At 52.9% G+C, this 26,811-nt stretch overlaps 1 protein-coding gene across 1 annotated transcript in view; it reads left to right on the top strand.

Moving 5' to 3' along the window:
• The first annotated feature begins 1,242 nt into the window (after positions 1 to 1,242).
• Positions 1,243 to 26,811, top strand: part of AACS (acetoacetyl-CoA synthetase) — a 153,003-nt gene continuing 127,434 nt past the window's right edge. The window contains exon 1 of the mRNA XM_078668027.1: positions 1,243 to 1,345. Within this exon, the coding sequence (XP_078524153.1) occupies positions 1,253 to 1,345 (93 nt within the window). The 5' untranslated portion in view covers positions 1,243 to 1,252. The remainder of the gene's footprint in view (positions 1,346 to 26,811) is intronic.

Genomic DNA, 26,811 nt, shown 5'->3' with positions numbered 1-26,811 from the left:
TCCTCCTATGGGTCCACCCCCTCTGAGGGGGGGGGGGGGGCTCCGGGGTGTTTCTTATGTAAAGGAGGGTACAGTAAATACCCCAGTGATGAGCTCATGGCAGGGAGGGCAGCAGGGCTGGTGCATGTGGTGGGTTCCGGGAGTTCCCTGATTTTAATCCTGGTCCAGGGTTGTTGCCAGTTTTATCATCACTTTCACTAGCTCTGCTGCCCACACACCCTGCGATTGATGGTCGGATGCTGCCACCGTGTGGCCAGCTGGTGTACTGCTGCGAGGCTCAGATATTCTCTAGCATGGTGCCCAGGATGAGTGAATGCTGCTCACATGCTGAGGCTGAGCCGGCAGCTGCCTGGTGATGACAGAGTCTGGAGTGTGCCAGGGTGGCCTGGTGATGACCGGGTATGGAGTGTGCCAGGGTGGCCTGGTGATGACCGGGTATGGAGTGTGCCAGGACGGCCTGGTGATGAGAGAGTCTGGAGTGTGCCAGGGCGACCTGGTGATGAGAGAGTCTGGAGTGTGCCAGGGTGGCCTGGTGATGAGAGAGTCTGGAGTGTGCCAGGGTGGCCTGGTGATGAGAGAGTCTGGAGTGTGCCAGGGCGACCTGGCTATGACAGATTCTGGAGTGTGACAGGGCGGCCTGGTGATAGTCTGAAGGGTTCCAGGGCGGCCTGGCGATGACGGAGTCTGGAGTGTGCCAGGGTGGCCTGGTGGCCACAGCACTGACCCTTTGGGCCTTAAGAAGACTCCCACACCCAGAACGGGGCGCAGGGGGTGGTCTCCGATGAACTCCCCCTTCCCTCCAAGGGCCCTCCAGAGTGGACCTCAACTTGTTCCTGTTCTGGTCTCTGCAGCTTAGAGCACTGCATGAGGGCACTGTGGTGGCCCCATAACCCTTCTGGACTCCCCAGTGCCCACCAATCTCAGGCCACAGGGTTTTTTTTCTAGTGCCCATCCACCCCAGTGTGCTGTTGTGATAGAAGCATCTTTCATTGCTTGTTTTTGCTTTCTGTGACTTTCTTTTTCCTTTTCTTTTCTGTTTGTCCAGGCATTGTTATCTTTTAAATATTGTTTCTTTTCGGCCATGAATGTCATTGACATCTTTCTTAAATTGTATAAGCAGGTTCGAGGTGGAGTGTGTGGCTGTTTGGAAGTGCACGCATGCCCACAGTGAAGCACACGGCCCTTCGACCCTCCAGGCCTGCAGAGGGATTCCTGTAAGGTGCTCACTCTTTGTCTCCTTCTTCCAGGGTACATGCCGAACAGTGTCCACACCCTGGAGGCCATGCTGGCGGCGGCGAGCATCGGGGCCGTATGGAGTGCCACCTCCCCAGACTTTGGAGTCAACGTAAGATGTCTTCTCCTTGTAGTGTGTGGGTGGGGTCTGCCTGGAGGCTTTGCGTTGATTGACAGTCCACATCTTGAGGTGTGCTGTGTGCTGATACTGAGATGAGATGTGAGCTTCCCGCGTGCTTCGCCGCACGCCTCACCGCAAGCTTCCCTCAGGCTTCACCGCAAGGTTCTCCACAAGCTTCACTGCAAGCTTGACCGTGTGCTTGACCGTGTGCTTGACCGTGTGCTTGACCGCGTGCTTGACCGCGTGCTTGACCATGTGCTTGACCATGTGCTTGACCGCGTGCTTGACCGCGTGCTTGACCGCGTGCTTGACCGCGTGCTTGACCGCGTGCTTCACAGCGTGCTTCACCGCGTGCTTGTCCGCAAGCTTCACTGCACGCTTGTTTGCAAGCTTCACTGCGCGCTTCACTGCATGCTTCACCGCACGCTTCCCTCAGGCTTCTCCGCAAGCTTCCCTCAGGCTTCACCGCAAGGTTCCCTCAGGCTTCACAGCAAGCTTTACTGCAAGCTTGACCGCAAGCTTCACTGCACGCTTCACTGCACGCTTCACTGCACGCTTCACTGCACGCTTCACTGCACCCTTCACTGCACGCTTCACCGCACGCTTCACTGCACGCTTCACTGTACGCTTCACTGCACGCTTCACCGCATGCTTCACTGCACGCTTCACCGCGCGCCTCACTGCAGGCTTCACTGCAGGCTTCACTGCAAGCTTCACTGCAAGCTTCACTGCAAGCTTCACTGCAAGCGTAACTGCAGGCTTCACTGCAAGCTTCACTGCAAGCTTCACTGCACGCTTCACTGCAAGTGTTACAGCAGGCTTCACTGCAGGCTTCACTGCAAGCGTCACTGCAGGCTTCACTGCAGGCTTCACTGCAAGCTTCACTGCAAGCTTCACTGCAAGCTTCACTACAGGCTTCACTGCAAGCATCACTGCAAGCTTCACTGCACACTTCACTGTGTGCTTCACTGTGTGCTTCACTGTGTGCTTCACTGTGTGCTTCACTGTGCGCTTCACTGCAAGCATCACTGCAAGCGTCACTGCAAGCTTCACTGCAGGCTTCACTACAAGCATCACTGCACACTTCACTGCAGTGCAGGCTTCACCGCAGGTTTCACCTCCGGCTTCACCTCCGGCTTCACCGCAGGCTTCACAGCGTGCTTCACAGCGTGCTTCACTGCGCGCTTCACAGCGCGCTTCACAGCGCGCTTCACTGTGCGCTTCACTGCGCGCTTCACTGCGTGCTTCACTGCAAGCGTCACCGTAAGCTTCACTGCGCGCTTCACTGCGCGCTTCACTGCGCGCTTCACTGCGTGCTTCACTGTGCGCTTCACTGCGTGCTTCACTGCGCATTTCACTGCAAGCTTCCCTCAGGCTTCACCACAAGCTTCACCACCTGTACAACTTGACAAAAGCAGAGGCTGGACGCCATATCTCCATGTTCAGTGCACCCCCACATTCTGTAGATTGTCACCCCTTTGTGAAGCATTAAGGCTATACCTGGCAGTTACTAGGTATGACTGACACGTGTCCTGGTGCCTGCTGGCCTGCTTGGGCACTCGCCATTGGCTGCTACTGACTGAATAGGTAACTTCTTGTGGTCTTCCTTATGGTTCTACTCGATGGGCTTCTGCCCCCTTGCACCCCGAGGTCACTGCACTCTCACCACTCTCTTTAATGCCAGCTGCTCCCGTTCACTCTCATCGCCTCAGCTATGCATTTGTGATTTTAATGCACACATCCTGCGATGGCTGGAGGCAGACACCCTGCGGCAATGGCCCTTCAGAGGTCCATGCTGGAGGCGAAGGAAGGAAGGAAGGTAAGCAGCTGGCCTGCTCTAAACTCACGTCAGATCTCTGGCTCGAGGAATACTGACCTCCGTGTTCACCCTCTTGTCCCATCTCTCTTGAAGCCATAAACATATCAGGCCGTGAGCTGGACGTCCTGCTTCGGTTGAACAGTGTCTACAAGTTGATTAGTTGATTGATTCCTTTATTTCTTAACACCTTGGCTGCTAAGGCAATTCCCGCTGGGTGCTGAAATTTCCAAGATCCCATTCTACATGACGAGTTCACCTTGTCATTAGCATGGAAAAGGTTAAGCTCAGGCGCCCACCCATCAGGGTGGCTCTGAGACCCTCCTGAGGGACCAGGGGGTGGACTGAAGCGCGCGCTCCCCACAGCTCTGGTGACGGTGGCTGGAGCATAGAAAGAGGGGCCGTTTGTTTCAGGCTTTGGGTCACATATCATTTGCAAGAATAGTCCGTGAAGGACAAGCATCAGAACGCAGGTCCCCGGAGGGGCCGTCGGATGAGGACCAGTCATGGTACCCTAGAAGACATGGTGCATCTTGTGTAAGGACTTCAGCTTCTGCCTGACAGAAATACAGACAGCTTTACTCCCTAAGGCCGTAACATGCCTGGTTTAGGCTCTGAAGCAGCTGTTGTGTTGGCAGTCAGCGGGCCTAGATCGGGTCCTACTGGGCCTGTCTTTAAGGAGCCAGAACATCCTTCGAGATCCGTGGATTGTCCACAGGGCTCAATCTCTCAGCTGGTGTCGTTTCAGCAGACCTTTGCACTCGACCCCAGCGATGGATCAAGAAGCCTCACTCAGAGGGTGCTCGTTCCCTGCTGTTGACTCCTTCTCCTTCCAGAGTAGGTCGGCTCTGGTCTCGGTTTCACAAGATCTGACAGCTCTGCTCTTTACAGAATGCTTTGGTGAATTCTCATCTTCATAGCGCCGAGAGACCCTATGGATGACCTGTGTGCTAGAAATGAGATTTAGCACGTTCCAATCGGATCCCATAGCAAACTGCAGTCTCCTTTGGCTTGTGAAGAGGTGCTTTCTGTAGTAACAATGGATATGATCCTTTTTCAGGTGGATGCCGTAACTTTCTTGAGGTGGGGGTGAAAGTTCTTCAAGTGGGATGGGTGAGTCCAGAGGCTGTACCGGAAGGCTTGCGCAGCTTCTAGGATGTTAGGCACGTCAATGACTCACAGAATTATGTGTGCAAGGCAGTCGGAGGTAGCGTGTTCTACGGTCTACTATAATAGTCGATTAAAGGCATATTGGAGCTGTGTTGGGCACATGTACTATTATATAGTTTGCATGTTGTCTATCAGAGGGTCGTGGCTTGAACTTGTTGATGATCAATATTCTCTAGTATTGGATATTTTATTGAATCACCTGTTTGAATCATTACCTGTGGCAATGGCCAGTAGGTTTCATAGCCTATCTATGTCCTTTTTCAAAAACGACTAAACTTGCAAACTTTAGCCCATCAGGCGACCGCACCCTCTAGAACACTCCCAAGAGAGGCTGAATCCCTCCGATCTTCTACCGCACGCCATGTGACGGGAGTCTGTTTGAGTTCTGCTCATTCTACTATTTTTCTCTCAGCTCTTTAGAGGGATTTTCTTCCAGACTATTACTTAATTCAGATACCTACATATTCTGACTGGACAGCATGTCCCAACCCACCCAAAAAGTATCATTCAGATCCTGTGACACTTTAGAGATGTTAGAAATTGGATCCCCGGCTGGCCAGGGCTTGCGCCAAAGTCAGTCAGAGACCACCACTCCCACGTCAAGGCAAGGGAGTTACACGCCAAGATAACCCCTGCTCACCCTCTAGGTAACATGGCGCGAGCAGCAAGGCTAAACCTGGAGGCGATGTGAGTTAAGTATTTGCGCACGCACCCCAGCAACAACACCCAGGACCCACCACAAAGGAAACTCCACACAAGGTTATATGTAAAAATAGCCTTTGTATTACACCAAAACACATTAGATAAAAACACACACTTTACACTGTGCCAACAGGCACGGGCAGAATTTACAGGGGATATGTACAAGACAGGGCCACCTGGACCACTGTCGGGAATCAGCACTTTTAAGAACTTAGCACTTGGTAGAATTAGCACTTAGAACATAGAATATAAATCACTGTAGCACACAACCAGTAACTACTGGTAACAGGTAAGTACCACCTACGCAACCCTAACCACCTTAGGAAAATATTGCGCAGGGAACCAGGACCTCACTAGCACCACCTGCACTAGGAGAAAAACAACCACCTAAGTATCACAATACCTGTAGGGGTATAAGAACATAACACATGATGCATAACATACATTCAGCGGTGTAAGGAACCAGGCACATGACGCAATAAAACACATTCAGAGGTGCAGGGAAGGAAAACACATGATGCCTAAAACCATTCAGAGGTGTATCAAAGAACACAATTGCACAAAAATCACATTAGCCAACTGGCCTTGTTGGGGCCAGGACGCCCTGTGTCCCAGTGTCAGGGGCCTAAACGTGGCAGCTGCCCACGAAGTGCTGGGCAGCTGGAAATCTCCTCTGGGCTCCTAAAAGGAACAATAGCGCAAAAACGATGTGGGAGCCTTGCAGGCTCTGAAACAATTTACTGGGCCCTTAGGAGCCTTGGGGGCTCTAAATAACAATGTGCCCCTTCATTGGAGCCCCCCTCCTGGGGACTCAGAAAGAAACAACTGCCCCTGCAATCGTTGGAGTCTCTCACGGGAGACTCGACACAACCAACTGCCCCCACGAGCCTCGCAGGCTTTAAGATGATGTGGCCAGACGTTGGAGTCCCTCTCTGGGGGACTCGAAATCAAAGAGGTGCCCCCTGAGCCTCGTGGGCTCGAACAAATGGGGCCCACAACGCTGGATCCCTCAGTGGGGGACTAGAGAAGAACCAAATGCCCCCGGAGCCTCAACAGGCTGTACACACTGGAGGGGGGGCGGGCACCGGCAATGTGCCCCGACGTCCCCCCTCTCTCTAAGCTGCCCTGGACTCGGAGCTCCTGCCCAGCCGGCTTCACTTACCGGCACATCTGCAGGCGGGGGCTCCTTCCGGCGGTCGCGGTCCTCTTCGCCGGTGACTGCGGGGCTCTCCTACACCGCGGGAGCCTCGCTGCGGGACAGGCGGCTCCTTCTCCCCGCGCTGCGGCTGCGGGGTTTCCTCCTCTCCTCGTCTCACCGGAGCGCGGGTGGGCTCCCGTCCGCTTCCGGTTTTGAAGAGAGCACTTCCGGGTGTCCCACGGTCCCGCCCCCGTCCTGCCTGACTTCCTGCTGTGGTCCGGGCGGCGGCGGGGACAATTTCACGGGGCACTGCCGGGTGGGCACCGACTTTAAAGATAAATAGAGCGCTCCCAAAGCGCTAATGAAAATTAAAGCGCTCCCTGCGCTTAGAGGCAACAAAAAGCACTCCCAGCGCCAGAGACGAGCACAGCGCTTCCCGGCGCTTAAGGGAGCAATAAAGCGCTACCAAGCGCTTAGGGGATTCACAGCAAGGGCAAAGCGCTCCCTAGCTCCAGGGGAAAGTTCAGGCCCCCAAAAGTCAGCAACCAAGTCCTTCAGGAAGGTGGGGGGGGGCAAGGCTGGGCTCAGAGCCAGCTCACTGGCCCTCCAGGCAGGGAGGCAGTCCAAGTGGCGGTCCTCCTGGCGCCCAGCCACAGCAGCAGCCCCCCTCTAGATAGGATCAAGAAGAGAACAAATTGTAAGGGGACACATCCCCTTTTTATACATGAAATCCCTTTGTCTCAGGGTGCAGGGTGGGGGAGAAACCAGTCGCAGCTGGTTTTGGAGCTGCTTGGAGCAGCTGGGAGTATGCTCCTTGCTGAGCCGCCTGAGTGGCACGACACCAGTTGTCTGGTAGGTACAGGCACCAGGGAGCCAATGGCAACAGTGAGCTGTTGTGGTGACCTATGACATCAGCAAAGGTGGAAAGCAACTAATAGCAAGCAGCGTTGTGGCTGGGGGTGGGGAGAGACGGCACAGAGAGATTAAAGAGTGAATGCTGTTTGATTGATTGTGAAGCTTTAATTTAAATAAAAAGAGAAAATGAGCAGCAACCTGAAAGGGGTGTTGGCCAGCCCTGATCCCATTCAAGGGGCACGCTGGTGTCTTCAGGCTGGCCTCGGCCTGAGCGCTGGCTTAGCAGTATGGATGGACTGGCTGGGGCCCGGATGGCAGGTTTCCATGTTGTGAGCACTTTTCCATTCCTGCTGCTGGAGCCCGCGCACTGACGGAAGGTAGGCAGTGTTGGCAGACATGAAACCCAAGACAAGCAGGATTAACCATGGAAAGACGCCAAACATGTGCAACCCAACTCTACCTACGGGGACGGCAAGGACAGTAAATCGAACAACTTTACTTTCCAGGTAAAAGACTAATAAAGATACTAACCAGGCACTATAAACACGATCGCTGTGCTCCGGAGCTCCATTGAAGGTTCTATAGTTACCGTCAAAGCTGGAGCACGTGCACTGGACACGGATCAGGTGCCCGGGAGAAACTTGTCTATTTCTACCATGCTGTGTGATAAAGCGTGGCGGCCGTGCTCACAGACTATCATTAAAACCGAGTAACAACACATGTAACGGGGGCAGTCCTCATGGGAGGTTGACACAGGAGAAAAGGAGGTCCTACGAAGGGACTACGAAGCCTGTTCAAGTATCAAAAGCCACCATTACAGAATTGGGGGATCCTCCCTGCGCTCCAAAAATTAATAAGAATACAGGTATTGTAAAGTCAATATAACAATCTCCGTGAAAAACAGCAATTAAAGCATCCTAAATATACAACCGTAATCATACGATCACTTGTATTGATCGCTTCCTTCAAGGTCCATTTCTCAATTAAGGAAAAAGTATAGTCTTTTAATGTTCCATTGTCTAATCTTGACTGAGAAATATAATCCAAAGGCTGTAAAATCCAATGCAAAATTCTTCTTTATTATCTATGATGTTTCAAAAACTCCATTACATCCGTACGCAGCCAACACGCGTTTCGTCAGGCTTCCACATTTGCCAATGACTTCATCAGGGCTGCATTTCAAACATAAGATGACATATATCAGACATCTTATATCTAAAAAAACAAAACATGGTAGACCCTCGTCCAAAGAAAAATAAATATCACCAATAACAGCAAAATAGTAAAGATCATAGTATGCTTTTAGTTCATACACGAGAGAGATGAACAGAATAACACAAAAACGCCACCAAGATCATGAGGTCTCCATTAAGCCCAGTAATGGAGGTAAATGTGGACAATATGCACCTCAAAGGTCAAATAGATGAATTCTCCCTTTTAAACAGGCAATCTCCTCCCTACTATCGACCAGGAAGAATGTATCCAAAGTCAACAAATCACCAACACAACATACGCAATAAACCCCTTATTACTCCTGCCAGTGTCCAGGCCGATGGATAATAATTACTCGTGCTAGAATATTACCAGTAAAAAAGTTATCCAACTTCACAGACTTCGTAGTTACATTAGTCCAGTCTAACTTGGTTTATTTCACTCTTGGGAGATGATTCACACGAAATCTAAAGACTATAAGTGGTATTAGAAATATGCGAAAATAATCGCATTCTAAGTATACACTCATTTGAATAGTGTGTCTCTTATAATTGTTCAGGCTGCACGCACAGATTCAAGTATTGTATATATCTATAATAAAAGAAGAATAATATTAGGCACCTAATCCGTATATATATATATATATATATATATATATATATATATATATATATATATATATATATATAAATAAATAACTAAAGGATACCAACTGTTTCGTCTTCCCACCTGACTAATGCTCCAATCCCCAAAACATTCCTTACTCTATGAAAGTTATACTCATAGATGTAGGTAAATCCTCATATCTGTCCAAACTAAAGGAAAGAACGAAAATAGGATACACTCGTAAGTTAATCCACCAAAGCAGGGAGGATCCCCCAATTTTGTTCCAATTCATGACCATATCTTGATGTGGTCCTTGAGGGTTGTCTGGTAATCACCCTTTTTAGGTCGAGCTGGAAAAGCATGCGAAGCATGCGTCCAAGCTCGACAACTTATGTTGCCGACTTCTGGGAATGTGAGACACGAGTCGGCCACGCGCTTTTTGTGTCTCAGATTTGCCCCTGTGAGCGCACTTTTGCTGCTGGCTGCATGCTGTGTGGGCGCGCTTTGGCTTTCGGTTAACGCCCCCAATTAGAAATGAAATGCAGAAACACTCGCACACACATAGACACGCATGCACGCACGCGCACATGCGCACACACACAGACACGCACACATCTTCCCCCCACACTAACCGGGCTCTTTCGGTGTGTCCCTCTCTCCCTCTGCAGCAGGCGGGGCTCTCCACGAGCACGGGAGCCCCGCTAGCTCACAGGCAAATCTTCCGGCTGTTTTTTTTCTTCCTCTGGTCTACTACGGCGCTGACGTCAGTACGCCCAGGGCACGTGCTCGGGCGGGGCCTAGGTGTTCCTGGGGCTGACGTTGAGGTGGAAGCAGACTTGGGAGGATGAGCTCCGGGCAGAGTTCAGCCGATAGAGTGGCTCTGGGTACGGGGGAGGCCCGGCCATGGTGGTGGGAGAAACCGTGCCTACGGACGGGGCACAGAGCCCTGGCTATGGCAAACCGTTTGGACGCAGGCTTTAAGGAGGGACATTCGTTTAGGAAAGGAGATTTGAGAGTTCACCCGAGCACTCTTCCAGCTCCTAAAGAGAGCGAACACCGGCGAATCCTAAGTTGGGTCGGTGTGACGGGAGAGAGCCCGGGCTTCATCGGGGCAAGGTGGCCGGTGAGCAGCTTATGCTCCTGGCCTCAGGCTGGAGAGGGTTTCCGTGATCTCCGAGACTGATAACATCTAAGACAATCTGAGGCACACTGATCTGCCCAAAACCACAAGATGTCTTCTTGAAGTGCCTGCGCCGGGATTAGAAGTGCTTGTGTGCTCAGGTTCCTTCCAAACTCAACAATTTACCCACTGTTGGTGACACCTGTCGCTTGCAGACAAAGGAAGCTGCTGGTGAAAAGCGAAGGGTCACCACTACACATTGTATACACTCCTCCTCCGGATGCGGCTGCGATCTCGTGCGCACCTACCGGTAAAATAACACCTCCAAACAACCACTGCCCTCTGCGAAACGAAATCGTTACTGGGGGGGTGCACATTTTTCCTGCAAGTTCACACTTTGAAAAATAAAATGTATTTTCGGAATATCTAATGTCACATGAAGTTGTATTTCCAATATAATATCCTCACTGAGGCACATGCTTTATTTAGCTCATTATCGCAGATGAATAAGAAAGGTGGAGAAATTCGACCAGTGGCCACAGGTTCCAATACCGACATTCGCATTTGATTATCAAAATATCCGATTCTTTCCAAGGTGCTTTACCACCTCGAATGATTAAAACAAAGTACTGTTAATAAAAAACACTAGAGCATTGTGCTATCTAGTATTGTCCCTGTTTATTCTGCAGTTTTATATAGCGCCAACAACCGTCTCTTGTGCTTCATCTTTCATGCTTCACCTGTCCTGTTTGTAAGTCAGGACGACTTATTGCTGCGGCCTGTGCTGTACCTATTCAATGTTTGCAGTTCTCTTTCACAGCTGACTCCCCCATGTTTTCCTCCTTTTAAACATAGGTAAAAATGTATTTATACAAAAATAAAAACGATTAGCTTTGTCAAAGTGTGGGGTGTTTTTTGTGTTTTGCATTCCCCTAGATCTCGTCTGTGTACCAAACTCTGTTCCTGCCTTCTGATAAGTCCCACCGCGACTTTCTGCCTGTCTCCTCCCCACTCTCCCCACCTCGTCCTTACCTTTGCGCCGCTTAGTGTTGTTCTCCAATTTCTGGTCCTTCTTCGAGATTCTTTCCTCCGCGTCTATTGTGTGTGATATGGGAACGTCTTTGACGAGGGCATGCTATACAGGTTGCTGAAGGCGTTATGCTGCAATGCTGCTGTTGATAGCTGTATACAAAATGCTCTCTACATTCTTGGGTGTATTCATGCTAGAAAGTTGCAAAACATTTTGCAGACAGTGAAAATGTGACCTGATCAAATATCTCCTAATGCTGACACGCTGCCATCATTGGCATATGCATTCTGCTCCATTTATCCTTGGACTCCATGTGCCCTCAAAACATTCTACAGCAGTCCTGACTTGTAGGTCTGGCTAGAGCAGCTTTATCTGTTCGAAATACCGGATGTCACAACTACACAAAATAAGTAACGCCCAACACATACATCTGAAAGAGACACGTTAGTATTAGATTCCTTACCTTAGAATATCCCCAGGCGTCAGACTGGATCCGGAAACCTTTGCGTAGCAGTACCCTTGCGCGTCGGTAGGCGTCGTCTGCGGCTCCGCGTCCGTCATCGGCGTCGTGGGCGCCGTGATGACGTCGTCGGAGTACTTAGATGCCGCCTCCGCGTGCTGACGTCAGTTCTTCTTTTTTCCGCGCCAGCAAGCGCAGATCTGGAAAAAGCAGTAACCCTAGTCATTTTTTACTAACTTTTTTGATCCTTTTTGATTGCTTTTCGAAGTCTCTCGACTCCGAACGGTGCCGTAGGGATGCCCGGCTTCAAGCACTGTGACGATTGCGGCCGTCTGATGTCGGTCACGGATCCTCACCGCGTCTGTTTGTCCTGTTTGGGCGTCGACCACGACGACAAGGCCTGCTCTGACTGCCGGGCCCTCTCCTTGAAGGCCAGGCGGGAGCGGTCCCGTAGGCGCCTCGAGCTCCGGCAGTCGGCCCCGCGCCGTGAGAGGTCCCGATCCCATGGGAGGTCGAGGGACAGGTCGCGGGGTCGAAGCCACCACAGCTCCGAGAGTAGGCCGCACTCCTCCGGGTCGAAGTCGTCGTCAGGTAAGAGGCACAAGAAGTCCAAGCGGCGTCATCGCTCCTCGGACTTCCCCCGACGCTCGCGCGATGCGGCCGGGGGTTCGGGTGACACCACCCACGCGGCTCCGTCAGAGTCGCGGGCGCCGCGTGCAGCTCCACACCCTCCGGTCCCTGGGCGGAACGCGACGCCGGAGGAGATCGAGCGCTTCCTCATGGCCATGAGGAAACTCTCTCCTCCGACGGACTCCGCGGCGCCTTCGGGCCCAGCGGACCCGTCTGGGGGCCCTAGCGGGTCGGCGGCTCCGGCCCCGACGCCGTCGGGTGCTTCGGCCGCGCCGCCGCCGACGCCTTCGGGCCCGGCGACGCAGGCCCCCATTATCCCGCCGGCGCCGGCGCCGGCGCCTTCGGGCCCGGCGCTGAGGGGTCCAGTTGTTCCGACGCCGCCGGCGCCTTCGGGCCCGGCGCCGCAGGACGCCGCTGGTCCTCCTTCGGGTTCGGGATCGTCGCCGGTGGATCAGACGACCTCCCCGGTGTCGGACCCTCAGGTGTTGCCTCTGGCGCCGTCCTCGGGCGGCGTCGGCCCCGGTCATACCTTCGTTCCTGTTCAGCCGTCAGAACGGCCCCGTTGGGCGCCGCTCCAGACGTCGTTTGGTGAATTTCACTTTTATGAACAGGCCCCATTGGTTGAAAACCCTGAATTTCAGGAGATGGGTGATGAAGAGGACTGGGAGGGGTCTGAGGACCCTCTGACCAGGGAGTGTCAGTCTCAGGAGGACTGGACAGGAGACCTTGGGGAGGCCAGTGGCCTGGACACCTCTCCAGACACTGGGTTTGTGTGAGAAGTTGGCCTGATGTGCAGTGCTCACTATTCTAGTGATCACTATATATCAGTCCAAACAACCCTTATTGATGATTGGTTGTAAGTCAACCTTATAGACCAGCTATCCTAGTAGCATGGATACGAGCAGTCTAAGGCTAAGACTCTAGAGGGCGTGTTAAGCCAGCTGTTTTACCATCACATTACCCCTTGAACACCCAGTGAAAGGACACCACACAAGTTGTTATGAAAATAAACAGTGTATTTATTTATAACAAGACTACCCTGGCTCTTTATGAGACAGGGAGCTAAGCACACAACAAAACTCTTACGAAAATACTTAAGTTAGCACGTTATACACAAATGCCCGAGGGGCACGAAAAACCATATACTTAAAAAGTGGAATGCGAATTACTAGCAGGTAAGTAACAGTTCTAATAGGCTTTGGAATCGCTAGGACTGGACTAGGGAATCGTTAGATTACTACTAGGAGGCCTAGGGGACTCGGGTGCAGAGTGTGCACTCTCACGCGGGATGCGGGACAAAGTCTATGGAAGCTAGAATTCACAAAGTTAGTGTTCACGGGCGAACCCGACCTGGTAGGGAGAGAACGACAGTGGATCCTGACCCTTGGATAGTGAGGCTATGCTGGGACACCGGAGTGCCGAAGTTACCTAGCCCAGGGGCTGCAGCTGCATAGGTCTGAAAAGACGTCGGGGATCTCGTTGCCGGACCAGGAGCCTGGAAGGAAGAAGTTGCTGGCAGGCGACCAGTGAAGGAAAGTTCGATGGATCCAAGCCTGGATCAAGGAAGAAGAAAACCTGAAAGCAGAGGGGACCAAGTTCTTGAATCACTAGCCAGTGATTAAGTGGGCACCAGGATGGCACCGGGTGAAGTCACCGCAGTCAGGTGAGTGGGCACTGCTGGGCTCTGCAGTCTCTCGGACCAGGAGGCGTTGTCGGCGACCAGGATGGAGGTGCGAGCTGTCCCACGAAGGATGAAGTCGTTGGCGTCGAAGTTACCCAGGATTGGGCAACAAGCCTTGGCTAATTCAAGCCCACGCGGTGGACTCAAAATGGCGTCTTGAGTGGACCAGGAGGGTCCAAGGTGCTCCTCTTCTGGAAGGGAGCAAGGGCCAGTCTGGAGCAACCAGACCAGCAGCAGAAATGTCGTCGGGCGTCGTCAGGAAGGCCACAAGCCAACGGGCTAGTAGCCAAACAACGCGGTGAGCGGCGGAAAGCAGAAGGGCCCCACGCAGATCGTGGAGATGCTGGGGGGCTGCACTTCGGAGCTGGAGCTGCTCAGAGTCGGGGCTTCTCGGACCCCAAAGCACTCACCAGTAGATTACTCGGCGGGCTTGCTGGAAAGAAGTCGTGCAGTCTTGCAGATGGCCGGTCCCTTGAGGTCTCGTCGCACCCACGGTTCTCAGCTGGGCTGTAGAGGTGGGTAGAGGTCAGAGGTGCCAGGGAAGCCGGTTCTCGTCGAGCTGGGCAGTCGGATTCCGGAGGAAGGACTTACAGCAGACCGCAGTGTTCTTGGATGGTGCCTGCGGATGCAGGGTGACTACTCCTTAGTCACAAGGGAGAAATCTTAGGAAGAAGTCTTGAGTTCCTTTCGCAGAAAGTAGTTTCAGGATTCAAAGATGATCTGATTTGGAAGGGGGCCAGTCTCTACCTTTATCCTGTAAAAAGGGGCTGGCACGCGACTAAGTCCTGCCCTATGGGTGGGACTAGGAGGGGGGTGGTTACACCCACTTCCTTGGCGGGCTTTTCCCCAGCACAGGGTCTGGAGTGACCCTGGAACTGGTTCCAGCCAGCCTATGCACAGTGAGCACCGGGGTGCCACGTGCAGTCACCTTCCTCTAAAGCCCTGCCTACCTACAATACACAAAACCCTGTCTGGGACGGTGCTGGCACCGCCCCTGGCAGGAAACCCTTTGTCCTTATCTCCTGCTCTGGGAGGACTCCCAGCAGCAGGAGGGCAGACTTGTGTCTCGGTGGCAGCATCCATTTTGTGGATGCTAAGGCTCTGTCTGACTTTTAACCGGGTTATAGGTTACAGGCATGTCGTGTCCCTCTAGAAGGGTGGAATGCTAACCCCGTCGCCAGAATTGGCGAGGGGTTAGTATTCCAATTCGTATGACACCTTACTCGACATGTTTTGATAAAGCGATACCAGAGTTGGCACATAACCGCGAGGATTATAATGCACTTAAGAGTATATGGTATGCGATATCATGGAAACGGCTAAGGGATGGATCCCGAAAGCCGCAGACAGGCTCAGCTCATGCCAGAGCACCATCTCACACGATTCCAAGCACTCTGCCTTCAGGATTGTTAAGGCCTGCTATAGGAGTGACTGATAGGAGATCTGTGTGTCCATTTTTAGGGTTAGATATAGGTATACTATATCTAAAGCAAAGGGTGAGTACACCACCTTGCCCCAGCTGTCGTGCAGCCAGTTGTGTCAATTTTAGTTAGTCAATCCAGGGGTGGCATAATACATGCTTCAGCCCCTGGGAGACTTCTGGGTGCACCTCAGCCCTGGGTACAGGGACTTGGAGAGGGCCCAGTGCCAATTCAGTACCTGGGTACAATTTGGATAGAGAGAACAGCTAGGCTGTGGGTCTGATTAGCAGGCCCACAGCCAGGGAAAGTCGTAAACCAGTGCAGCAAAAAGCAAAAATCTGGGTGATCATAGGATTGCAGACCCTACTCTCCTACATGACCCCCCCCCAAACTTTGGGACAATAAGCTAACCTTGACCAGGTGAGTCTTCTTGCTCTAAGTGGAAATACCTGGAGAGCCCATCAGCATTGCTGTGATCAGTCCCAGGTCTATGCTCCACTGTAAAATCCATCCCCTGTAGGGAAATGGACCACCTAAGCAGTTTGGGGTTTTCACCCTTCATCTGATTTAGCCACAAGAGGGGCTTATGGTCTGTCTGAATGGTGAAGTGAGTGCCAAACAAGTAGGCCCTCAGCTTCTTCAGGGCCCAGACCACAGCAAAGGCCTCCCTCTCAATAGCTGACCAATTTTTCTCTCTGGGTGTCAACCTCCTACTAATGAAAGCAATAGGCTGATCATTACCATCAAAATTCAGTTGAGACAGAACAGCTCCCACACCCAACTCAGAAGCATCTGTTTGGACAATGAATGGCTTGGAGTAATCTGGACTCTTGAGGATAGGTGCTGTGCACATGGCCTGCTTTAGGTCATTGAATGCTTTCTGACAGCTTGCTGTCCACTGAACTTTCTTTGGCATCTTTTTGCTTGTCAGGTCATTAAGGGGGGTCACTATGGACCCATAATTTCTGACAAACTTCCTATAGTACCCAGTCAGGCCCAAGAAAGCTCGAACCTGAGTCTGGGTGATTGGAGGAGTCCAGTCCTTGATGGCCTGTATCTTACTCTCCAGTGGCTGAACCTGGCCTCCACCTACAAGGTGGCCCAGGTATACAACCTGTGACTGCCCTATCTGGCACTTTGTGGCCTTGATAGTGAGGCCTGCCTTTTGCAGGGCCTCTAACACTTTCCTCAGGTGGACCAGGTGATCCTCCCAGGTGGAGCTAAAGACAGCAATATCGTCAAGATAAGCTGCACAGAAGTCATCCAGCCCAGTGAGGACTTGATTCACCAACCTTTGGAAGGTGGCAGGTGCATTTTTCAGTCCAAAGGGCATTACCACAAATTGATAATGCCCTCCAGGGGTAGAAAATGCTGTCTTGGGTTTGGCTTCCTCAGCTAACCTGATTTGCCAATACCCAGCTGTCAAATCAAATGTGCTTAAGAAGTTGGCAGAAGCCAATCTATCTATAAGCTCATCTGCTCTTGGTATTGGGTGGGCATCAGTCTTAGTGACTGCATTGAGGCCTCTGTAGTCTACGCAAAACCTCATCTCTCTCTTACCACCCTGGGTGTGAGGCTTTGGCACTAGAACTACTGGGCTAGCCCAAGGGCTATCTGAGGGCTCAATGACTCCCAGTTCCAACATTTTCTGCACTTCAGTTTTGATGCAGTCTCTAACATGATCAGGCTGCCTGTAGATTTTACTCTTGACAGGCAGACTGTCTCCAGTGTCAACATCATGGGTACACCAATCAGTTTGGCTGGGTGTCAGAGAGAACATATGTCGAAAGGATTGCAGAACTTGCCTGCAATCCTGTTGCTGATGTTCAGTGAGGCTGCCACAAAAGACAACACCATCAACTGACCCATCATCAGGATTCTGAGTGAGCAGGTCTGGGAGAGGGTCACTGTTAGACCTGGCACCTTGGCGTGAGTTTCCCTTCCACTTTTTGCTGTTGTGCCTCCAATGTTTTGATGGTGTCTGCTACTCAGGGCACTGCGCCACGGCCAACCCGTGCCGCAGTGCAAGTGCTCCCTACTGTAAAGTGTACATATGATTGATGTCCATGATTGGTTCATTGGATTTACTGTTAGTCCCTAGTAAAGTGCACCAGGAGTGCCAGGGCTTGTGAATGCCGATACTGCTAGTGGGCCTGCAGCGCTGGTTGCGCCACCCACAGAAGCAGCCTTAAAATGTGTCTAGGGTCTGCCATTGCAGAACCTGCGTGCAGTCTGGTACTGTCACCCTGGCTGGGCAAGTGCACACACTTGCCAGCCCCTGAACCTTCCCTTAACTTCATGTTAGTCACCCCTATAGTAGGCCTGAGGGCAGGGTGCATTGTAGTGTAAGGTAGAACCTGCCCTGATGTGTGTGGCATGTTCTAATAGTGAATTACTACCAAATTCGTTTTTCACTATTGTAAGGCTACCTGTTCCCTTCTAGGCCAGATGGGCTGCTGGAATTATTACACTCTATAATCCCAGCAGGCTCAGGGAACATGGTAGAAATTCATGTTTAGTATGCCTGGACTCAGAATAATAAAATACTTCTTTTAGTAAAGTTTATTTTAATATCCTGTGTTTGCAAATGCTACTTTTAGAAAGTTAGCATTTGCTTGCCTAATCATTTCAGCCCGCCTCTGCTTGGATGTGGATCTGACTGTCTGGTGTGTGTGAGTGACAGGGCTGGGAGTTGACAGGTAGTGATTAGCAGGAGGACCCCTTAATGGGTGGTGGGAGTTTCCCCTGAATGATGCATCAGGCTGTGCCCCTGCCACCACAATGCTGGCTCCGCCCTCCTGGGGAGCGACTGATGACTCAGCCTGCACCTGGCCCAGGAAGGACCGAAGCTTGTAAACAAAGTGCTCAGGCCACTCCTGCCCTCTCAATGCCGGCTCCGCCCCCCTGGGGAGCGGCTGATGTGCCTGCCCTCACACTGAATGCAGAAGTCACAAGTACCCACAACAAGTACTCAGAGACTGGAGCAGTTATGCAGAGGCCCCCCTGGCTTGCTAGAACAAAAGAAACTGGGTATAAAAGTAGGAGCCCTGCTCCTTGTAAATTAGATCCTGTTTGCGCTACAGAAGAAACTCTGCCCGAAGAGAAGGACCTGGAAGGACTACAAGGAGGAGTGCTGACTCTGGCCTGTGTCTGGTGCCTTGCTGCCAAAGGAGAGGAAAAGAAGAGACTACAAGAGACTTTTGCTTTTATTGAACTTTGTGCCAAACTCTGCTAAAGATCTCCAAGGGCTTGCCTGTGAACTTGCCCCCTGACCAGCGCTCCAGGAACAGTGAGCGCTACCCCCTGACAGCGGAACCACTACAAGACGCTGATTCCCTTTTGCGAGCCTCTCCAGGAAAAGCAGAGCGCGCTCTGATAATCGCGCTTTCTAGCACCACTCTGGGAGCTGCCCACGCTCTGAACAAAGTAACTGCCGCCTGCCTGGCCCAGAAGCAACGTGAGGACCAGCCCGGCTGATCTAAACACCGTGACTGGCCCCGAGCGGCAGCTCGCATCGTGAAGAGAGGGTGGCGCCCGGTGCCTGCTTGCACCCCTTCGAGTCTTGTGCCCCTGAACGCGCCGCCGCTGACACAGCTGTTGCGTGGGGTGCCTGATCGTCGCCTGGAACTAAAGAGGCCTGCCCCGAGGATCACCGCCCTCTGTGTGTGCCCTCCCGTCAGGAAATCCGGAGGCGCTTGTCCAGAGCAGCCCGGCCCGCGCCGCACCGCCAACCCCCGAGCCAGAGCCGAGCCGCCGCTCGCTCCTGACCTCGGACGGAAGACAACGCAACGCGGACTACAGCGCTGACCTGCGCCCAGCCGACTCCCCAGCGAAGGTACTGTTTCTCTCCCTCTGTCCGCCCAGCCTCGGAGCTGCGTGTGGAGCGCTCCCAGGGCCCCCGCTCTCTCCCCCTGTCAGCCGCGCCGCCGCCCGGCGAGGCAGGCACTGATTCCCCGGCCGCCGCTCCCCGCCAGAAGCGTGAGAGGAGGCCGACCGGGCCCGTATGTTGATCACGGAGTAACGAAGGGGCACAGAGAGGCCACGGGCAGCTGGGGGAATCCTGGTTAACAATCAGAAAGGAGAAAAGTATCGTGAGGAGCCTGGAATCCCCGTTTTTGGGGAAATAAGCCGAATAAGAACTATTTGTAAGAAACCCTAAAGAAAGAACTGTGACATTGATAAAAGAGTAACTGGAACCTGCTTTGAAAAGTAACCAAGACTGTATTTACAAGCCTGCTTGAGATTTATATAAAGAGATATATTTTCACAAATACAGTTTGGTGTCATTGTGTGGTGGGTTGGTTGTGATGGTGTAATATTGCAAATGTTTAACCCTACATGCCCCAGAGATTAGCCTAAGACTGCTTAAGCCACACTACCTAGAGGGTAAGCAGAGGTTGTCTTGAAGGTAACCCTCAGCCCTGACGAGGAAGAGAGAGGCCCTGCTTGTCGCCAGTGTTGCACTGCGCCAACCAGAGACTCCCCCTTCCTACCTTGGTGGCAGCGGTGGGATTCGCGAATTTACATTTGCAGTGTTTTACCTTAGCTACTGACCATTGCATAGTGATTACAGTCCAGTAACTTAGCCACAGACTTTTTGATTTTTTGATTTTGCTAAAGAAGAAGATCCCTAGTGTTGCAAACATGCCTGGCACAAACAGCATTGATGGAGGAGAGTCCATAGCCTCTAGTGCGCAGGGGCTAGAATGGGATGCATCAAAGCTGGATGACTACACAAAGAAGCAGTTGAGTTATTTTTGCAGGAAACTCAAGGTTCCACACGCAGGATGCAGAAACAAACCTGAGTTCTACAAGGCCATGAGAGCCTGGATTGAATCTAGGAAGGCACCTGAGGATCAGAATGCACCTGTGGATCCTGTGGGTCTGGAAAAACCAGACAGCGTTCTTAGCTTTGGCAGAGGCCTGTCGCCAGAGGAGCTGGCAGACAGACAGGCAACCAGGGATCATGAGATCAAGATGGCAGAATTGAATTTGAAGGGCCAAATGGAGCTTGAAAGCAAAAAGATGGCTCTGGAAGAAAGAAAACTCCAGTTTGAGTATGATATGAAAATGAGGGAGATGAGTCTAAAAGAGAAAGCCTTGGATCATCCTCCCTCTGGTGGCAGCACAACGCCGGTGCAGGTAGAGTCAAGAGTGCACATCCCCAAAGATGTAGTTAAAGAGTTCTTTAAGGGGGATGACATAGGACAGTGGTTTAGGGCATATGAGGTAGCCATGCTTTCCCACCGGGTCCCTGAGAGGGATTGGGGAGCGGGGTTATGGGGAAGGTTCCTTAGCGAAGGAAGGGACACCCTGCTAGATTTGCCCACTGAAGACCAGAGATCCTATCCCCATATGAAAGAAGCTTTAATGACCAGGTATGGGCTTACCCCTGAAATGTATAGGCAGAAGTTTAGGGGGTGTAATAAGCGGCCTGGGAATACATATGTGGAGTTTGTGACTTTTTTTTGCAGAGCACTGGATGGTTGGGTGAAGGGTAACAAAGTGAATGATTTTCAAGGTCTCTTTGATTTAATCGCATGGGAGCACTTGTCTGATCAATGTTTTCCTGAGTTACGCCAGCACCTGATTGATAGCAAGTTGTCCAACCCGAGGAAACTTGCTGAGGAGGCGGACCGCTGGCTCAGCACCAGGGTCCACAAGGGTCCAGTGGGAGACTCCGCCAAGGGTGGGCAGGGTCCCCAGCAGAAGAGTGGGGGGGACAAGGGAAAACAGAAAGGGTTCCAAAAAGGCCCCCAAAGTAATCCCCAAGGGGACCAGCAGAAAGGTTCTCAGCCTCCCCCACCCCCTAAGCAGAATGGGGCCCCGACAGGTCGACCTGTTCCAAAGGGGCCCTTCAATTGTTACAAATGTGGTGACCCGGGGCACATAGCCAGTGACCCCAAGTGTCGCCTGTTTGGAAAACCAGCACCCACTGGTGCTCCGCCCCGACAAGTGACCAGTGTTCACTTAGGAGAAGAAGTGATGGTCCCGGGGGGTGGAGATCCTGTTCAGATGACCCTGGTCTCACTAGGAGACAGTGAGATGGTCCCTACAAGCTACCTGCCCTCTAACACTAAAAAATATGGGCAGGTGGTTACCATCAATGGTAAGAAAGCTGAGGCTCTTAGAGACACAGGAGCCAGTGTGACTGCAGTGAGGCATCACCTGGTGTCTCAGGAGCAGGTTGTACCCCATGCCTACTGTAGGGTTGTCAACGCTGACAATTCAGAGAGTCAGTGTCCGATGGCTCAAGTTCCCTTCGAGTGGGGGGGGGTCTCTGGTACTCTGCAGGTCTGTGTGAGGAAAGCCATGCCTGTTGACTGTTTGCTAGGGAACGACTTGGAGGACTCCCCTTGGGAAAAGGTGGAGAAAACGACTCACCTGAAGATGGTGGGTCTACCTGACTGGGCGTGCGTGACCACCCGGTCAATGGCAGCCAGTAGGGGTGATCAAGAGGTCCTGGGGCCTGACGGAGAGGCCCAGGAACCGGCCTTAGGGAGAAGGCGCAGGGTGCGCGGGAAACCGGCCCCTGAAGTTCCCACGGTCCAGGAGGAAGCAGACCTTGAGGGGGATGCCCTGGAGCCTACTGGGGAACAGATTGCCGAACTGGGGGACCTGCCTGAGCTGACCCATTGGCAGCAAGAAGGAGGCCCCTCCAGGGAGGAATTCTGCAGGGAGCAGAAAGAATGCCCTTCTCTCGTGGGTATGCGGCAGCAGGCTGCAGACCAGGCCAATGGTGTTCAGGCCAAAACACATTATGTGTACTGGGAGAATGACCTCCTGTACTCAGAGCCTAAGGCTGCTGAACCTGGGTCAGCCCGTGTGCTGGTGGTACCCCAGAAGTTCAGAGCCTTCCTACTGGGACTGGCTCATGATGTGCCTTTAGCAGGACATTTGGGGATGGACAAGACCTATGACAGGCTTGTCACCCACTTCTACTGGCCCCAAATGCACAAGAGCTCAGATGCTCATTGTAGGACCTGTCCAACTTGCCAGGCAAGTGGGAAGTGCGGAGGGAAGAACAAGGCTCCCCTCCAACCCTTCCCTGTGGTCAGTACGCCATTCCAACGAGTGGGTATTGATATTGTTGGGCCTCTGGACCCCAAGACAGCCATGGGCAACAGGTTCATCCTGGTCTTGGTGGATCATGCCACCCGGTACCCTGAAGCCATCCCTCTGAGGACAGTGACGGCCCCCGTGGTGGGGCGTGCACTAATGGGAATTTTCTCCAGAGTGGGGTTCCCTCTAGAGGTGGTGAGCGACAGGGGGACCAACTTTATATCCAAGTATATGAAGTCCCTTTGGCAAGAGTGTGGTGTAACCTACAAGTTCACCACACCTTACCATCCCCAAGGAAATGGGTTGGTTGAAAGATTCAACCGAACCCTGAAGGGCATGATCATGGGCCTGGAAGGTCCAATGAGGCGTAAGTGGGACGTCCTCTTACCATGCCTGCTCTTTGCATACCGCGAGGTGCCACAGAAGTCTCTAGGGTTCAGCCCCTTTGAGCTGCTGTATGGCCACCCCGTGAGAGGACCACTGAGTTTGGTAAAGGAAGGCTGGGAGCAATCTCCCAGGAAACCTCCCCAGAATGTATATAGCTACATGCTGGCCTTCAGAAACCAAACCAGGCGCTTCAGACAACTTGCTGAGGCAAATCTGGAAGCAAGCCAGGAGGAGATGAAGCGGTGGTACGACCAGAATGCCACTCTGGTAGAGCTTCAGCCTGGACAGGAGGTGTATGTCTTGGCCCCAGTGGAACCCTGTGCACTACAGGATAAGTGGACAGGCCCATTTGAGGTTGTGGAGCGCAAGAGCTCAGTGACATACTTGGTGGACATGAAGACGCCCAGGAATCCTTTAAGGGTCTTACATATCAACCGCCTCAAGCCCCACTTGAAAAGGTCCGAAGTGGGCATGCTGTTGGCCACTGATGATGGAATGGAAGAGGAGTCTGAGCCTCTTCCTGACCTCTTAGTGGCCTGTGAGAAAGATGGGTCAGTGGATGGAGTTAACCTCTCACCCACCCTGACCCCTGAGCAACAGGAAGACTGCCGCCAGTTGCTGGGGCAGTTTCCAGACCTGTTCTCCCTGGTTCCTAGTGTCACAGATTGGTGCGTCCATGATGTGGACACAGGAGACAGCTTACCTGTGAAGCATAAGGCTTACAGGGTAACTGACAGGGTCCGGGCCTGCATCAAGGAGGAGGTCTCCAAGATGCTTGCTCTTAGGGTGGTTGAGTCTTCCAGCAGTCCTTGGTCCAGCCCCGTGGTCTTGGTCCCAAAGGCTGCTGCGCCGGGAGCCACACCTGAACTCCGGTTCTGTGTGGACTACAGAGGACTCAATTCAGTCACCAAGACTGACGCGCACCCTATCCCCAGAGCTGATGAGCTCATTGATCGGCTAGGGGCTGCCCGGTTCCTCAGCACGTTTGATTTAACGTCTGGGTACTGGCAGATCGCCTTGACCGATGGGGCAAAGGAGAGGTCAGCATTCTCCACACCAGATGGGCATTTCCAGTTCCGGGTTATGCCATTTGGGATGAAGAATGCCCCTGCCACCTTTCAGAGGTTGGTCAACCAGGTGTTGGTTGGGCTGGATGAGTTCAGTGCCGCCTACCTGGATGACATCGCAGTGTTCAGTGGCACCTGGCCAGAACACCTGCGACACCTCTGGGAAGTGTTGATGGCGCTGCGCAAGGCAGGCCTCACAATCAAGGCAAGCAAGTGCCAGATTGGGCAGGGTTCAGTGGTGTACTTGGGACACCAAGTGGGGAGTGGCAAGGTGGCACCCTTGCAACCCAAAATTGAGACCATCCTGGCTTGGGAACCCCCCAAGACCCAGACAGCAGTGAGAGCCTTCCTGGGGCTCACTGGGTATTACAGGAGGTTTGTCAAGGGCTATGGCACTATTGTGACCCCCTTGACAGAACTGACTTCTAAGAAGCAGCCCAGGAATGTGATTTGGACTGACACCTGTCAGAAGGCTTTTGACACCCTGAAGACTGCCATGTGCACGGCGCCCGTGCTCCTGGCTCCTGATTTCTCCAAGGAATTCATAGTGCAAACAGACGCTTCAGAGCATGGTGTAGGGGCTGTTCTCTCACAGATGACTGAGGAGGGCTGGGACCAACCCGTAGCCTTCATCAGTAGGAGGTTACTTCCACGGGAAAGTAGGTGGAGTGCAATAGAGCGAGAAGCATTTGCTGTGGTCTGGGCGCTGAAGAAGCTAAGACCCTACTTGTTTGGGTCTCACTTCCGGGTTCAGACAGACCACAGGCCCCTCAGATGGTTGATGCAAATGAGGGGTGAGAACCCAAAACTGTTGAGGTGGTCCATCTCCCTACAGGGTATGGACTTCACGGTGGAACACCGCCCTGGCACAGATCACGCCAACGCTGATGGTCTGTCCAGATTTTTCCGCCTTAGTGATGAGGAACTCCCTGGGGAAGGGTAGTTCTCCCCACATTTCAGCTGGAGGGGACACGTGTTAGACCTGGCACCTTGGCGTGAGTTTCCCTTCCACTTTTTGCTGTTGTGCCTCCAATGTTTTGATGGTGTCTGCTACTCAGGGCACTGCGCCACGGCCAACCCGTGCCGCAGTGCAAGTGCTCCCTACTGTAAAGTGTACATATGATTGATGTCCATGATTGGTTCATTGGATTTACTGTTAGTCCCTAGTAAAGTGCACCAGGAGTGCCAGGGCTTGTGAATGCCGATACTGCTAGTGGGCCTGCAGCGCTGGTTGCGCCACCCACAGAAGCAGCCTTAAAATGTGTCTAGGGTCTGCCATTGCAGAACCTGCGTGCAGTCTGGTACTGTCACCCTGGCTGGGCAAGTGCACACACTTGCCAGCCCCTGAACCTTCCCTTAACTTCATGTTAGTCACCCCTATAGTAGGCCTGAGGGCAGGGTGCATTGTAGTGTAAGGTAGAACCTGCCCTGATGTGTGTGGCATGTTCTAATAGTGAATTACTACCAAATTCGTTTTTCACTATTGTAAGGCTACCTGTTCCCTTCTAGGCCAGATGGGCTGCTGGAATTATTACACTCTATAATCCCAGCAGGCTCAGGGAACATGGTAGAAATTCATGTTTAGTATGCCTGGACTCAGAATAATAAAATACTTCTTTTAGTAAAGTTTATTTTAATATCCTGTGTTTGCAAATGCTACTTTTAGAAAGTTAGCATTTGCTTGCCTAATCATTTCAGCCCGCCTCTGCTTGGATGTGGATCTGACTGTCTGGTGTGTGTGAGTGACAGGGCTGGGAGTTGACAGGTAGTGATTAGCAGGAGGACCCCTTAATGGGTGGTGGGAGTTTCCCCTGAATGATGCATCAGGCTGTGCCCCTGCCACCACAATGCTGGCTCCGCCCTCCTGGGGAGCGACTGATGACTCAGCCTGCACCTGGCCCAGGAAGGACCGAAGCTTGTAAACAAAGTGCTCAGGCCACTCCTGCCCTCTCAATGCCGGCTCCGCCCCCCTGGGGAGCGGCTGATGTGCCTGCCCTCACACTGAATGCAGAAGTCACAAGTACCCACAACAAGTACTCAGAGACTGGAGCAGTTATGCAGAGGCCCCCCTGGCTTGCTAGAACAAAAGAAACTGGGTATAAAAGTAGGAGCCCTGCTCCTTGTAAATTAGATCCTGTTTGCGCTACAGAAGAAACTCTGCCCGAAGAGAAGGACCTGGAAGGACTACAAGGAGGAGTGCTGACTCTGGCCTGTGTCTGGTGCCTTGCTGCCAAAGGAGAGGAAAAGAAGAGACTACAAGAGACTTTTGCTTTTATTGAACTTTGTGCCAAACTCTGCTAAAGATCTCCAAGGGCTTGCCTGTGAACTTGCCCCCTGACCAGCGCTCCAGGAACAGTGAGCGCTACCCCCTGACAGCGGAACCACTACAAGACGCTGATTCCCTTTTGCGAGCCTCTCCAGGAAAAGCAGAGCGCGCTCTGATAATCGCGCTTTCTAGCACCACTCTGGGAGCTGCCCACGCTCTGAACAAAGTAACTGCCGCCTGCCTGGCCCAGAAGCAACGTGAGGACCAGCCCGGCTGATCTAAACACCGTGACTGGCCCCGAGCGGCAGCTCGCATCGTGAAGAGAGGGTGGCGCCCGGTGCCTGCTTGCACCCCTTCGAGTCTTGTGCCCCTGAACGCGCCGCCGCTGACACAGCTGTTGCGTGGGGTGCCTGATCGTCGCCTGGAACTAAAGAGGCCTGCCCCGAGGATCACCGCCCTCTGTGTGTGCCCTCCCGTCAGGAAATCCGGAGGCGCTTGTCCAGAGCAGCCCGGCCCGCGCCGCACCGCCAACCCCCGAGCCAGAGCCGAGCCGCCGCTCGCTCCTGACCTCGGACGGAAGACAACGCAACGCGGACTACAGCGCTGACCTGCGCCCAGCCGACTCCCCAGCGAAGGTACTGTTTCTCTCCCTCTGTCCGCCCAGCCTCGGAGCTGCGTGTGGAGCGCTCCCAGGGCCCCCGCTCTCTCCCCCTGTCAGCCGCGCCGCCGCCCGGCGAGGCAGGCACTGATTCCCCGGCCGCCGCTCCCCGCCAGAAGCGTGAGAGGAGGCCGACCGGGCCCGTATGTTGATCACGGAGTAACGAAGGGGCACAG

Source organism: Lissotriton helveticus, chromosome 11 (genome assembly GCF_964261635.1).
Source record: "Lissotriton helveticus chromosome 11, aLisHel1.1, whole genome shotgun sequence".
NCBI lineage: Eukaryota > Metazoa > Chordata > Amphibia > Caudata > Salamandridae > Lissotriton > Lissotriton helveticus.
Note: the sequence above shows the minus strand (reverse complement) of the source record. Positions and strands in the feature narration are given on the sequence as shown.